The 12,077-nt window shown below is 37.9% G+C and overlaps 1 protein-coding gene across 1 annotated transcript in view; it reads left to right on the top strand.

Moving 5' to 3' along the window:
* Nucleotides 1-10,644: 10,644 nt before the first annotated feature.
* LOC121412006 (sodium- and chloride-dependent glycine transporter 1-like) overlaps nt 10,645-12,077 on the top strand; it is a 36,502-nt gene continuing 35,069 nt past the window's right edge. Inside the window, exon 1 of the mRNA XM_041604922.1 lies at nt 10,645-10,805. Within this exon, the coding sequence (XP_041460856.1) occupies nt 10,710-10,805 (96 nt within the window). The 5' untranslated portion in view covers nt 10,645-10,709. The remainder of the gene's footprint in view (nt 10,806-12,077) is intronic.

The raw sequence follows: 12,077 nt of genomic DNA, 5'->3' as shown, positions 1-12,077 counted from the left end.
TGGTCTCGATGCTGCTATTATGCGGATAATAGCAGCATCAAATAATGCGGATAACTCTGGTCCTCCTCCGATTTTATGACCAAATTATGCTGCTATTAAAGATATTCCTCCTACAAGGCATTCTTTCTTGCCTGCAAAGCGGAAGCAAGACATAGGTACTGGTGGTGGTGTCATCAACATGAAATAATACAAACAACTAAACAAGTTTTAGAAATGTCAGAACTTTTAAAGTAAAAAGCTCCATTTTATGAAATTTGAATTTTACTAGGGTGATCAAGTGTCACTGATCATTTTGCACTAACATCAGGTCACATGATCAAGGGCAAAATTAATTTTGGTTCAATGAACTTTAATTATGTTGTGGACTTGTGCATATCAATTTGTTGTGTACAAAAAACGCTCCTCTTATAAGGCATAGAAATGGGACGTTTAACGCACAGTCACTAATACGCGCCGCTGTCTTCGCATCGTGCAGGCAGTCTACGTGTATAGTGGCGGGCTGCTACATTGCGGTGCAGGGGTGTTCAACTTACATATCGTGAGCGCACTCAGCTGCGTGTTTTCACTTCTTCTTTCTCTCCTTTTCTTGTCATTTTTCCTCGCATTACTTGTTTTCATAAATTTCCCTCTCACTTTCCTTGTTTTCTCACTCCCTTCAGTTTTGTAACTCTTCTTGATCACTTGCATTCATTGGCACACCCCCCGGTCAAAAATGGTACGGTCCTATCCAACATACACTCAAGTCGTCGCTGTACGAATAGTGAAATTTACGCGCTGCGTTGCCTAGCTATGCGTGTGTACTGTGTACACACAATGCCATCGGCTGAACCCGCCAAACTATAGTGACCAATTGCAAAAGCTTTTGCAAATGTGAAAAGTGACAGAGGTTTTTTTTATCCAATCAAAATCATTCTTAGGTATTCGCAATCTACAGCATTTTCTGCAAAATGTCTTTTTTTGATAGGGTCTATTGTGACGTATATATTTTTTTACAACAATGTGAAGTCGCACCAAACGTTTCGTTTCCCGCACTTGCCCATTGGCTCATGTACAAATGGATTTCCAAAATCATCAAGAAAGGTTCCAAAAACCTCAAAAGTGACAGAACTTAATTTGACTAAAATTAAATGAAAATCATATCATGTTCAAGGTGAGAATCTGCTCTATTCTATTCTGTTTTGATAGATCACCTTGTTGACGCGTTTGGGAGATATCTTAGCAAATCCCTCAAAAACGGCGTATTTTCTATCATTCTCCATAGGGAAATAATTTGACACACTACGCACTGCAAAAAAGGAGCGCAAACAAATTGATATGTACATCACATAGATGGATCCAGGGGGGCCCGGCCCCCCCCCATAAAAATGGGGGGAAAGAAAGAAGAAAAGGAAGGGGTAATAAAGGAGGAAAAGGGAAGAGCGAAATAAGAGGAGGGAGACAAGTGAATAAAATAAGGTCAGGGGAAGACTTGGAAATGATTTGAAAATTTCATTTCCCTTAAATTTTCACTCGGGCTTCGCGTTCGCATAGCCTGTTTGATGAGATACATATCTTGCTCAATAGGCTCATATGTAGCTTAAAATATAATTTTTTAAAGTCAATATGCAAAACATATTTCAGCTCGGACATCAAGCTTTTATTATTTTGTTTGATTTACAAATTGATTTTTTTTATAAGTGCTCTGTAATATGTCCGTTTTATGATGTGAATATCATTTGCAGCTTTTTGCGCTGTGCACTCGCATTATTTGATTTGCCAAGTAGGCCTACATATTGTTTTTGTTTATTCCATAAGATTATTTATATATTAATTCTATAAAAAAACTACTTAAAATCCTCTTTTTACGCCAGTTTATCAAAATTTCGTCTAGCGATTTTAGTTCACATTAAGAGTAAAAAATATGGGGACATCCCGATAGACCGCGGGTCCGATAGTCCGCGGGTCCGATAGACCGCGGGTCCGTTAGACCGCGGGTCCGATAGACCGCGGGTCCGTTAGACCGCGGGTCCGATAGACCGCGGTCCGATAGTCCGCAGTGCGTGTAAAATTATGATCAGATATATGAAATGTCATCGAGAGGTCCAAAGGTCAAATGATATGAGACCATGGGGTTCTATCAGGTGCGGATCCATGGGGGGCGAGGGGGAACTGCCTCACCCACCCCCCCCCCCCCCCCCCGTTCAAAAAAAGAGGGGGAGAGGGGAAAAGGAGAGAATAAAAAGAGAGAGGAAGATGGGAAAAGAAGATAATAGAAAAGAGAGTATAAGAGGGGAAAGGAAAGACAAAGAAAAGGGAAGAAGAACAGGGGAAAGAAGAGAAAAAAGAGAGGAGGGAAAAGGAAGAGAAGAGAAGAAAGCTAGGAGAAAGGAAAACGAGGAAAAAGAAGAAGAAAAAAAAGAGAAAGGAAGTGAAGAATATTTAAATAGAGAGGGAAGATGGGAAGAAAGATAAGAAAAAAGAGAGATAGAGGAAGAGGGGAAAAGAAGAGAATAAAAAGAGAGAGAGTGGAAGGGGGAGGGCGAGAAGAACAAAAAATAAAAGAGAAAAAAGGGGAAAGGAAAGAAAAAGAAAGAGGGATTAGTAATGGGGGAAAGAGAAAAAAGAGGAAGAGGGAAGAGAAAGAAAAGAAAAGAAAGAAAAAGAAGAAGAAAAAATAGGAAGAGAATAATATTAAAAAGAGAGAAAGATGGGAAGAAAGATAAGAAAAAGAAAGATGGAAATGAATGTCGAATGTCCCATTGGGGATTTGAAATCTCATCTTTTTAGGTTGGAATATCAAAAATTTTCAGTTTAATCGTTAAAATATGTATCGTCTTAATGACTAACTTTTCGACCAGTCCATAATATTTAACATTTCTTCTCGCGCTTCGCGCTCGTGGTAATTATTTAGTTACATACGCGTCCTGTTCAGGTTCACAAACATTGCCCAGAATGGTAAATTTTCAGGACAATAATCATGAAATTTAATTTTCAGCTTGCATATGGCTTATGAGATTTTAACACATTTATGTTGCTTATAAAGTAAATCTAGGAAATGACTGTTAGGACATAGGCGTTTGCCCCCCCAACAAAAAAGAGAGAATCAAGGCTAAGAAAAAATATAGAGAAAAGGAAAGGGATTAGGATGTAATATACTATTATTTTCGAAATATTATGTCAAAATCTATCACAACCTTGTATTTTTGTAATAAAAGTGTCAACATATTTGCTTGCTCGCTTCGCTCACTGCCAACTTCTTATTAATTTTATGCGATACGCCATATCGAGCCCCCTCGAAATTGTTGGCTCATTACGGCACTTGGACAAATCAACTTTGAGCGGCCGATCGGGGAAAATATGGGTGAAATAAATGGCCCCTCCCCCTATTGGCGGAAGCTGGGTCCGCCCCTGACTTAGGCTTTCAGGATAAAATACAGGAAAATTCTAAAAAAAAAAAATCAGATCGCGCTTCGCGTTCTCATTATTTATTTAGGCCTTGTGAGATACCTCAATGTATTTTTCAAGAATAAAATCTCAGATTTTCTTTAACGTCTACCCCCCCCATTTCATTCATTTTTTTTCTTGGTGCCCTCGCCCCCCCCCCTGCACCCATGCTGAATTAATACGCCACTGATGAGGATAATTAGTCGAGATTGCATATTTCCTAGAGGTTATCATTAATAATATTTAGGGGTATACTAAAACAACAGTACATAAACTACAGCTCCCATTCACAATATTCTAGTAGGGCCTACTCTGGTGAGAAGTTAAACCAAATTGAAACCCCTCAAAATCACTCGTGCTTCGCGCTCCCATCGATATTACATCATGGGCGGAAATCCCAGGGGACAGGGGGACGTGTCCCACCTACTCAAAATAGTAGGGGGGGACACAATATCAAATGTCCCCCTACTATTTTGGTCTTTGATAATCATAGATAAAACATCATTCTAAATCGAAATAAAACATGTATTTTGGGACGAGATGACCTTACTTTGGCGATGATAACCTTTTTTTTGCTTGTCATATTTTCCCGCCCCTTGTCCCCATAGGCGGATCCAGGGGGCCGAGCTCCCCCTCCCCCCTCTTGGCGGAGCAAAAAAAGAAAAAAAGGAAAGAAAGAAGGAAAAAGGAGGGAAAAGAGAGGAGAAAAGGAAGAGAAGGACGACGAAGGCATAAAATAAGATGAGGGGAAGACTTGGAAAATAAAAAGAATCTTTCGTGCAACTATATAAAACTTTCGCTCGCGCTCACATTGCCTATTAGGTGATTTGCATATCTTGTTCAATAAGGAGTTCGAATATCAAGTTTGGAAGTCAATATACAACACATATTTCACCTAGGAAATCGAACTTTCATTTTTTTTTGTGTAATTTACAAATTGGTTTTTACCAAGTGCTCTGTAAAAATGCCAATTTTATGGTTTGAATGTTAACATTTGCTGCTAGCGCTACGCGCTCGCAAATTTTGATTTATCAGGTACCTATATTTTCTAGTATTCCATAAAGTTTTCAAAATATCCCTTTTCTGGTCTGATTGTTAAGGCGCATCAGCTAGAGCGCTGCATGCTTGCATTTTGATTGGCGAGTTATATAAATGTTTCAATATTGTTTATACAACAAACTACTTAAAATTCCCTTTTCATGACAGTTTATCAAAAAGTATAGCTCGCGACTTGCGCTCGCATCAGTGGTTAAAAATATATAAACTGATGCATCCTATTCATAATCACAAAAGTGAAATGTCCAGTTTTTATGCCATGATATCATCAGATATAGGCATTAATAAATATGATATCAATTTAATAATTAAATTGTCCCTTTGTTTCATCTCGCGCTTAGCAAGATGAATAGGAAGATAGTCATCATTTTCATATGATGGCATGTCGTAAGGATGTCCCGGTCCTATGTCAAAACTCAAAGTAATAATAATATCAGCTCTTTCTTAATTGCGATCCATATCCACCTTACAATTTTTCTACAAAGTGCTAGAAATATAAGGCTGAAATTGACTCTTTTTTTCAGATCGGACTATCAAAGTTTATGATTTTCATGATTAAAGTTGTATTTAGAATGCCTAGATTCTAGGTCTAAATATGAAACACGCTCGCGCATGTTTATTCAGATACCCAACTTGTTCTCTACTTTAAATCATTATCCAGTTTCAGATCACAATATCAAAAATTTTCTGCTCGCGCTTTGTGCTCATTTTGAAGAATGAAAATAAATTTGAATTGGATTGAATTGCTCGCATTATTAATAAATATGAAACACGCTCGCGCATGTTTATTCAGATACCCAACTTGTTCTCTACTTTAAATCATTATCCAGTTTCAGATCACAATATCAAAAATTTTCTGCTCGCGCTTTGTGCTCATTTTGAAGAATGAAAATAAATTTGAATTGAATTGAATTGCTCGCATTATTAATGAAGGAAGACCCCACATTACTCATCATTTTGATGATTTACAAAACATGAACAGAGTGGCCCACTTTTAGGTCTAAATCTCGATTTTTTTCTGCTCGCGCTTTGCGCTCGCATCAATCGTTAAATTACATAGCTATCCTGTTCACAATTACAAAAACTGATTGAAATTTTTCATTCTTTCTTTAAAAAAGTTAAAAAATGTTCAGCTCGCGCTTCGCGCTCGCAATTTTTGATTGTTGAAATATGTGACGCCTTCATGGCTAAGTGCAAGCAGTCCTTAACAGGTACCAGTTTAAAACGTATAATTTTTTTTGCTCGCGATTTGCGCTCGCATTATTAATCCTCATATTTTTTAGGATTTACAAATCATGAATAGAGTGTCTCGTTCAGTAAATATTATAGGACTAATTTTCTTGCTTTAATTGTTTACTCATATACCTATTCTGCTTGAGTTAAAAAAGTGCTTAGAATTTCCTTTCTTTGGGTGAAAATTTCAAAAAGATTCAGCTCGCGCTTCGCGCTCGCATTATTTAATTGTTAAATGCTACTTTAACAGGTATCTTTTTCATCAGTTCATTTCCCCTTGCGCTTTGCGTTCGTAGTAATTATTAAGTTGCATACATGTCTTTTTCAGGATAACAAACATTGCCCAGAATCAGTTCAAATTTTAGGAAAAATACAAAAAATTTCCCCCAAAATTAGCTCGCGCTTCGCGCTCGCATCATATAAATGAGGATTATGATATTATGTATTAATTTATAAGAATAAAGCCAAGAAGTGACTAATGAGGACTACCCCTTCAAAGAAACAAACAAAAATTATCTTCGAGCTGCCGATCTGCCGGGGAAAATATGGCTGAAACAAATTTCCGCCCCACCCTCCCCCCCCTATTGGCGAAGGCTGGAACCGCCCCTGTGTCCACCTACCTTTTGGTATGTATGTATTCATGGATTTTTTCGAGAACACATTAAAAAGTGGTCTTTATTTTTTTATGTGATTATAAGATAATTTAAGTTAGCCTGGCCGGGAGGGAGTGGGCGCCATTTTTCGAAAAGTACACATGGGCGCCAAACATCAGGTCAAATTTGCTCCCCCTCCCTCCCCTTGAAATCCTGGATCCGCGCCTGGGTTCTATAACAAGCCAATTAGGGGCAATCACCCCCTGACAACTACTTCAAGGAAAATATCCCCATATTTTTTACCGCCGGGGACTGTTACCCCCCCCCCCCCCCCCGGAAATTACTCTCCAGACAATTACCCCAGATTATGAAAATAATAATTGTGAAAATGCCTTAACGTGACGACATGGAGTAGTACTTTATCTTACCATGTCTTAATTGATCATTGGCGGCCGAAGGCAAAACATTTAGGGGGATCCACCTGAAATTTTGGGATGGACACAGGTAAAAAATTGACAAGCAAATCAACCAAAATTTTAGGAGGGACCACCAAGATATTTTGACAAGGAAAAAAAGAAGGTTATCAACCAAAATTAGGGGGGGGGACAAAAATATCTTAGGGTGGTCTACCTCAATTTAGGGGGGGCGTAGAAAAGAAATTGACTACCAAAAAAGGTTCTCAACTAAAAATTTAGGGGGGACCGTCCTCCCACCTCAAATTTAGGGGGAAAGCCCCCCCCGCTTCCGCCGCCTAAGTAATTAATAAGCTTATTATTTCGACATAGCGATGTATTCTATCTTGTCAAGTCGATATGTCCACATGGCGAGATATGAAGTGTACAAGTCCCGGCAAGAATCCCGACATATCGCCATGTTGACATGTAACATATTTAAGTCGACTTGGCAAGATACAATATCTCGCCATGTTGACATATAACTTTTTATAAGTGGACTGACTTGGCAGGATAACGTATCTCGCCATGCGGACATAATAAGCTTATTTAGTCGACATGGCGTGATAAAGTATCTCGCCATGTCGTCAAGTCGATGGCATTTTAGAGGCTCCATATGGCGTCTAGAGGGCATATTTCCGGGGGGGGGGGGTATACAGTCCCCGACGATAGAAATATGGAGATAATATTTTCCTTGAAGTAGATGTCAGGGGGCGATTGTCCTGTGGGTCATCGTTATAGAACCCCATGGACTCGTATCAATGACCTTTTGACCTCTTGATGACATGGATTTCACTATATTGTCCTGATCATAATTTTACACACACCGCGGACTATCGGACCCGCGGTCTATCGGGCCCGCGGTCTATCGGACCCGCGGTCTAACGGACCCGCGGTCTATCGGACCCGCTGTCTATCGGACCCGCGGTCTAACGGACCCGCGGTCTATCGGGCTGTAACCAAAAATATCAACTCATAAATCCTGTTCATGATTACAAAAGTGCTTAAAATATCCAGTTTTCAGGCCTTGAAATGTCAACAAATTTCACTCATTCATTAGGCCTATTACATAAATAAATATGATAATAAAATTTTCATGAATTCCTAATAACTAAATTTTCCTTTTTTCAGAAAGGGATATCGACAAGTTTCATATCGCGCTTAGGAAGAGGAATAGGAAGGTATGAAAAAATGTCCTTAGGCCTAGAATGTCCAGGTCTAAGGTCAAAATAATAATAAGAATATCAGCTCGCTTTTCGCATTGTTTATTAAGTGCTATCCACATACATTTCACAATTTCCCTATACAGTGCTTTAGATAGTGCTTAAATTCACCCTTTCATACCAGAATATCACATATTTTCCGCTTGCGCTCGCATTATTGATTTTCATGATAAAAAATTAAATGTATTCAGAATGCCCAGATTCTATCTAACTTTAAGACATGCGCACACATGTTTTTTGAGATACGAAGCTTGACCTTTATTCAAAACCTGCTAATATTGTCCAGTGTGCGCTCGCATTATTAATGTAGGAACTTCCTTTTTCATGATTTACAAAACATAAACAGAGAGTCCCATTTTTAGGTTGGAAATCTCCATTTTTTCCACTCACGCTTTGGACTTGCATCAGTTGTTTAGTTTTATACCTAAACCGTTTATTTAAAAAGTGCTTAGAATGTTAATCTTTTAGGTCGGAATGTCAAAAAAAAATTTGACTCACGCTTGAATTGTCTAAAAGTTTAAATATTGAACAAATTGAAAAAAGTTGAAAAAATTTTAGGCTAAAAAATACCCATTAATTATTCCTGCATTCACACCGCCCCAAAACATATACCCTTCGGGATAAGTTCCTGAAGTTACAAGCATGCGCAGTATGGTCTGATAAGTAGGCAAGGTGCGAGATTCAAAATCACTAACCCAGCAGCCACCCACGGCGCCCGCGCATAACGACACACTGGGCTAAAAATTGCTTTCACATTGCCAAAATACCTGCGACCTTGGAAAAATTCCCCGTGAGAGTTCTCATAATTTCGCCAAGTACCTACTATTTAGCGGGTATTTTCTTTCAGGGAAATTATGCGTAGTTTGCTTTCACATTACCAAAATACCTGGTATTTTCGGATCGGGGTAAATTTCCTAATCAGAGAATACCTGGAACTGACGAACTTCGAGGTGGTCTGAAACCACCTAGAGTCGAGGGAGTTCCAAAATCTAGGGCCATCGAACATAAATGTACTCTTTGCCAATAAAGTTCTAAAACGGGGAAAATGAAATTTGTTAGATTGCCTATTAGGATGATTATGAAAAGACTGATTAAGAGGAAACATAGGATGCATTACCTCTTTTCTCTTTTTATCTCATCTCTGTCCAACATGCCGAATGTAATATCACTTTATATAGATATACATATATATTTTTTTTGGGGGGGGGGTTAATTGATGTTCACATACACTGATTTGTTATTGATTGATTTGTTGTTTATACCCTTTCCAGTTTTTCGAATGGTTTTCTGGTTAATTCTGGCACCCTAAACATGGGTGTAAACTCAGTAAATTACTTTTGTCCATTAAGGTTTTGGCATCATATGCAAGCAGCAAAAACTGTGTGTGACATCAATGTAATTGAATGGTGCAAACATGCCCAGGTAACAAAATTGATACAGATCTAACTTCCTCAAGCACAATGTAAACAAAGTTAAGACACACATGCATCCATTGTTCATAATTTAAATAGCTCATGTTAACAGAGTTAAGACACTTATCAGTTAGATCTATGCAAACTATTTACAGAGTGAGGACACATCAGTTATATACTTGTTTACACAGTGAGGACACTCTGTTACTCATTTCAGACTCTCCTTAATTTTTTTTCAGCTCTTGTTTATGCAAAGTTTACAACTTTAAGAATTTTTACTGGGATTTAGTTAAAATTTCTGATCAGTCAAATCAACATTTACATGGTGAGGGCACTAATTATGGGATGAAAGAGGGGCTGGTATTCTAACAAGATTTTAATTTGCTTGTTAGGACAAGCAAAATAGGACAAGTTAGGACTTGAATGAGGAACTAGAATTTACAGTGTGAGAATTAGGAAAATTTGAGAAATTCTCATATCTGAATTTGAAGGACAAGTCCACCCCAACAAAAACTTGATTTGAATAAAAAGAAAAATTCAACAAGCATAACACTGAAAATTTCATCAAAATCGGATGAAAAATAAGAAAGTTATGACATTTTAAAGTTTTGCTTCATTTCACAAAACAGTTATATGCACATCTTGGGCGGTATGCAAATGAGAGAACTGATGACATCACACACTCACTATTTCTTTTGTATTTTATTATATGAAATATGAAATATTTTTATTTTCTTGGCATTGTCATGTGAAATGAAGTTTCATTCCTCCCTGAACACGTGGAATTCCATTATTTTAACATTTTGTGCTTTAGGCAAGGAGGTCCTAATCATCAAATTCGTAAAAATTGAAATTTTGTATAATTCAAACAATAAAAAACAAAAGAAATAGTGGCCCTGTTCGTGATTAATCTCGAGATTCGCAAGAAGAGCGATTCCTGCTCGAGCGAGGCATCGATGCATTGTGGTCTGACGCCGTGAATAAATAATCTTGAGTGCATCTGCACCTACGAATTAGCGCGATATTTCGTAAAATAGCGCGCTATTTTGCAAATGATCCCAAGTTGACTTGGGATTGAATCTCAAGATTAATCTTACGAACTAGCGCGATAATTGCGTCTCCATTGCAAATATTCTCAAGATTCAGATCGGGATAATTTGCCAGATCAGAAATAGCGCGCTAATTTGAAAACTCGGGATGGTGCAGACGGCCCTACTTAGTATGTTTTCCTTTTTGATTGATATGTGAGTATTCTATTTCCTACCGTTTCACTTTCTCAGATACTATGTATTAGATCAGACTGATGGTCTTCATGATATGGGTGTTATCCGTTGGCAACTTCTTCTCTGTTTCATTGCAACCTGGATCATTGTTTATTTATGCATCATCAAGGGTGTCAAGACTTCCGGCAAGGTCTGTATTAGAACTTTCATACTGATAGAAATGATGATGAAAATGATTGAGGATTACCAGGAGTGTGTAATTTTAATTGTGTTCATTATGATATGTATTATTTTTGATGATATTGTATGCTTGCTATTATACAAATAGCGAATAGGCATGAGTGCGATGGTGCGAAATTTCGCATGAGGTGAAAGAAAGATGCTCTATTCAACGAGGCGTTAGCTGAATTGAATAGAGTGTTTCTTTCTTTCACCGAATGCGAAATCTCGCACCATTGCACGAATAAGAATATTCGCTATTTGTGTTGTACAACGCCTCGGAATCTAGCGAAAATGTGAAAAAAACAAGAGTTTTTCCCTCCAGTAATCTATGAAAAGGGAGCAAAAATATTGAAAGCGAAAAGCAAAATACCACAAGCCGGGCCCACAAGCGCACATGATCTTGGACAGCATTGCGCATTTAGCCAGCGGGCTGTACGCACATTGTCACCTTATTCAAGGAAATCGCATTGTGACGTCACCTCCTAAAGCCATGCAATGGTACATTTTGGATGGTACGTCTTGTGTGCAACGGTATGAATGTGTGACATTCAGCCTCCCATTTGATCGCGTACAACAAGCTAAGTAGGCGTTGTACAATGTGTTCTGTTATGATATGAGTTTCTGATATTATTTTGAATATTTCTTTGTGTATTTCACATGTTTATTTTAAATGTTTTTACACTTGTATTCATCATGTATTCCAGGGCCCCACAGGAGACCAGTTTATTGCTGGGTTGGCCACCCTCGTTAAGCACTATATAAATGCCAATTATTATTATTATTCTATTTACATGATTGTAGTGGTATTAAAGCAGGACCTCCCATCCTACACTATGCAAATAAAACTAAAATCATTTAATTTGATGCGTGGCCATCCCCAATTTAGAAAAAGTTATATTAGCACACTCCTTTTTTGATAGGAAAATTGTTGCTTTCCAGGTCGATACATTTGATTGGAAAACTATCTTACTGAACCGTAACCTTAGCACTTTGTGAATTTGAATTAGACTGATATCCTGTGTCAAACATCTATTGTTAACATTAGAATTGATGCTTGTTTATTATTGGGTCAATGCATATTTTCATTGGGTTTACTTTTCATGATTTATAGAGGGTTAACATGTATGTTGGTATTAATATTTTGCCTGTGACTGATGCTAAACAATGAAATAATTGCTTTTGGGTTATAGAATCCTTTAATATTGGTCATAAATAGCTGAATCATTTGTGCTAAGTTACA

This window comes from Lytechinus variegatus, chromosome 1 (assembly GCF_018143015.1).
Source record: "Lytechinus variegatus isolate NC3 chromosome 1, Lvar_3.0, whole genome shotgun sequence".
Taxonomy (NCBI): Eukaryota; Metazoa; Echinodermata; class Echinoidea; order Temnopleuroida; family Toxopneustidae; genus Lytechinus; species Lytechinus variegatus.
The sequence above is the reverse complement of the archived record's forward strand: the minus strand, read 5'-3'. Positions and strand labels throughout refer to the sequence as shown.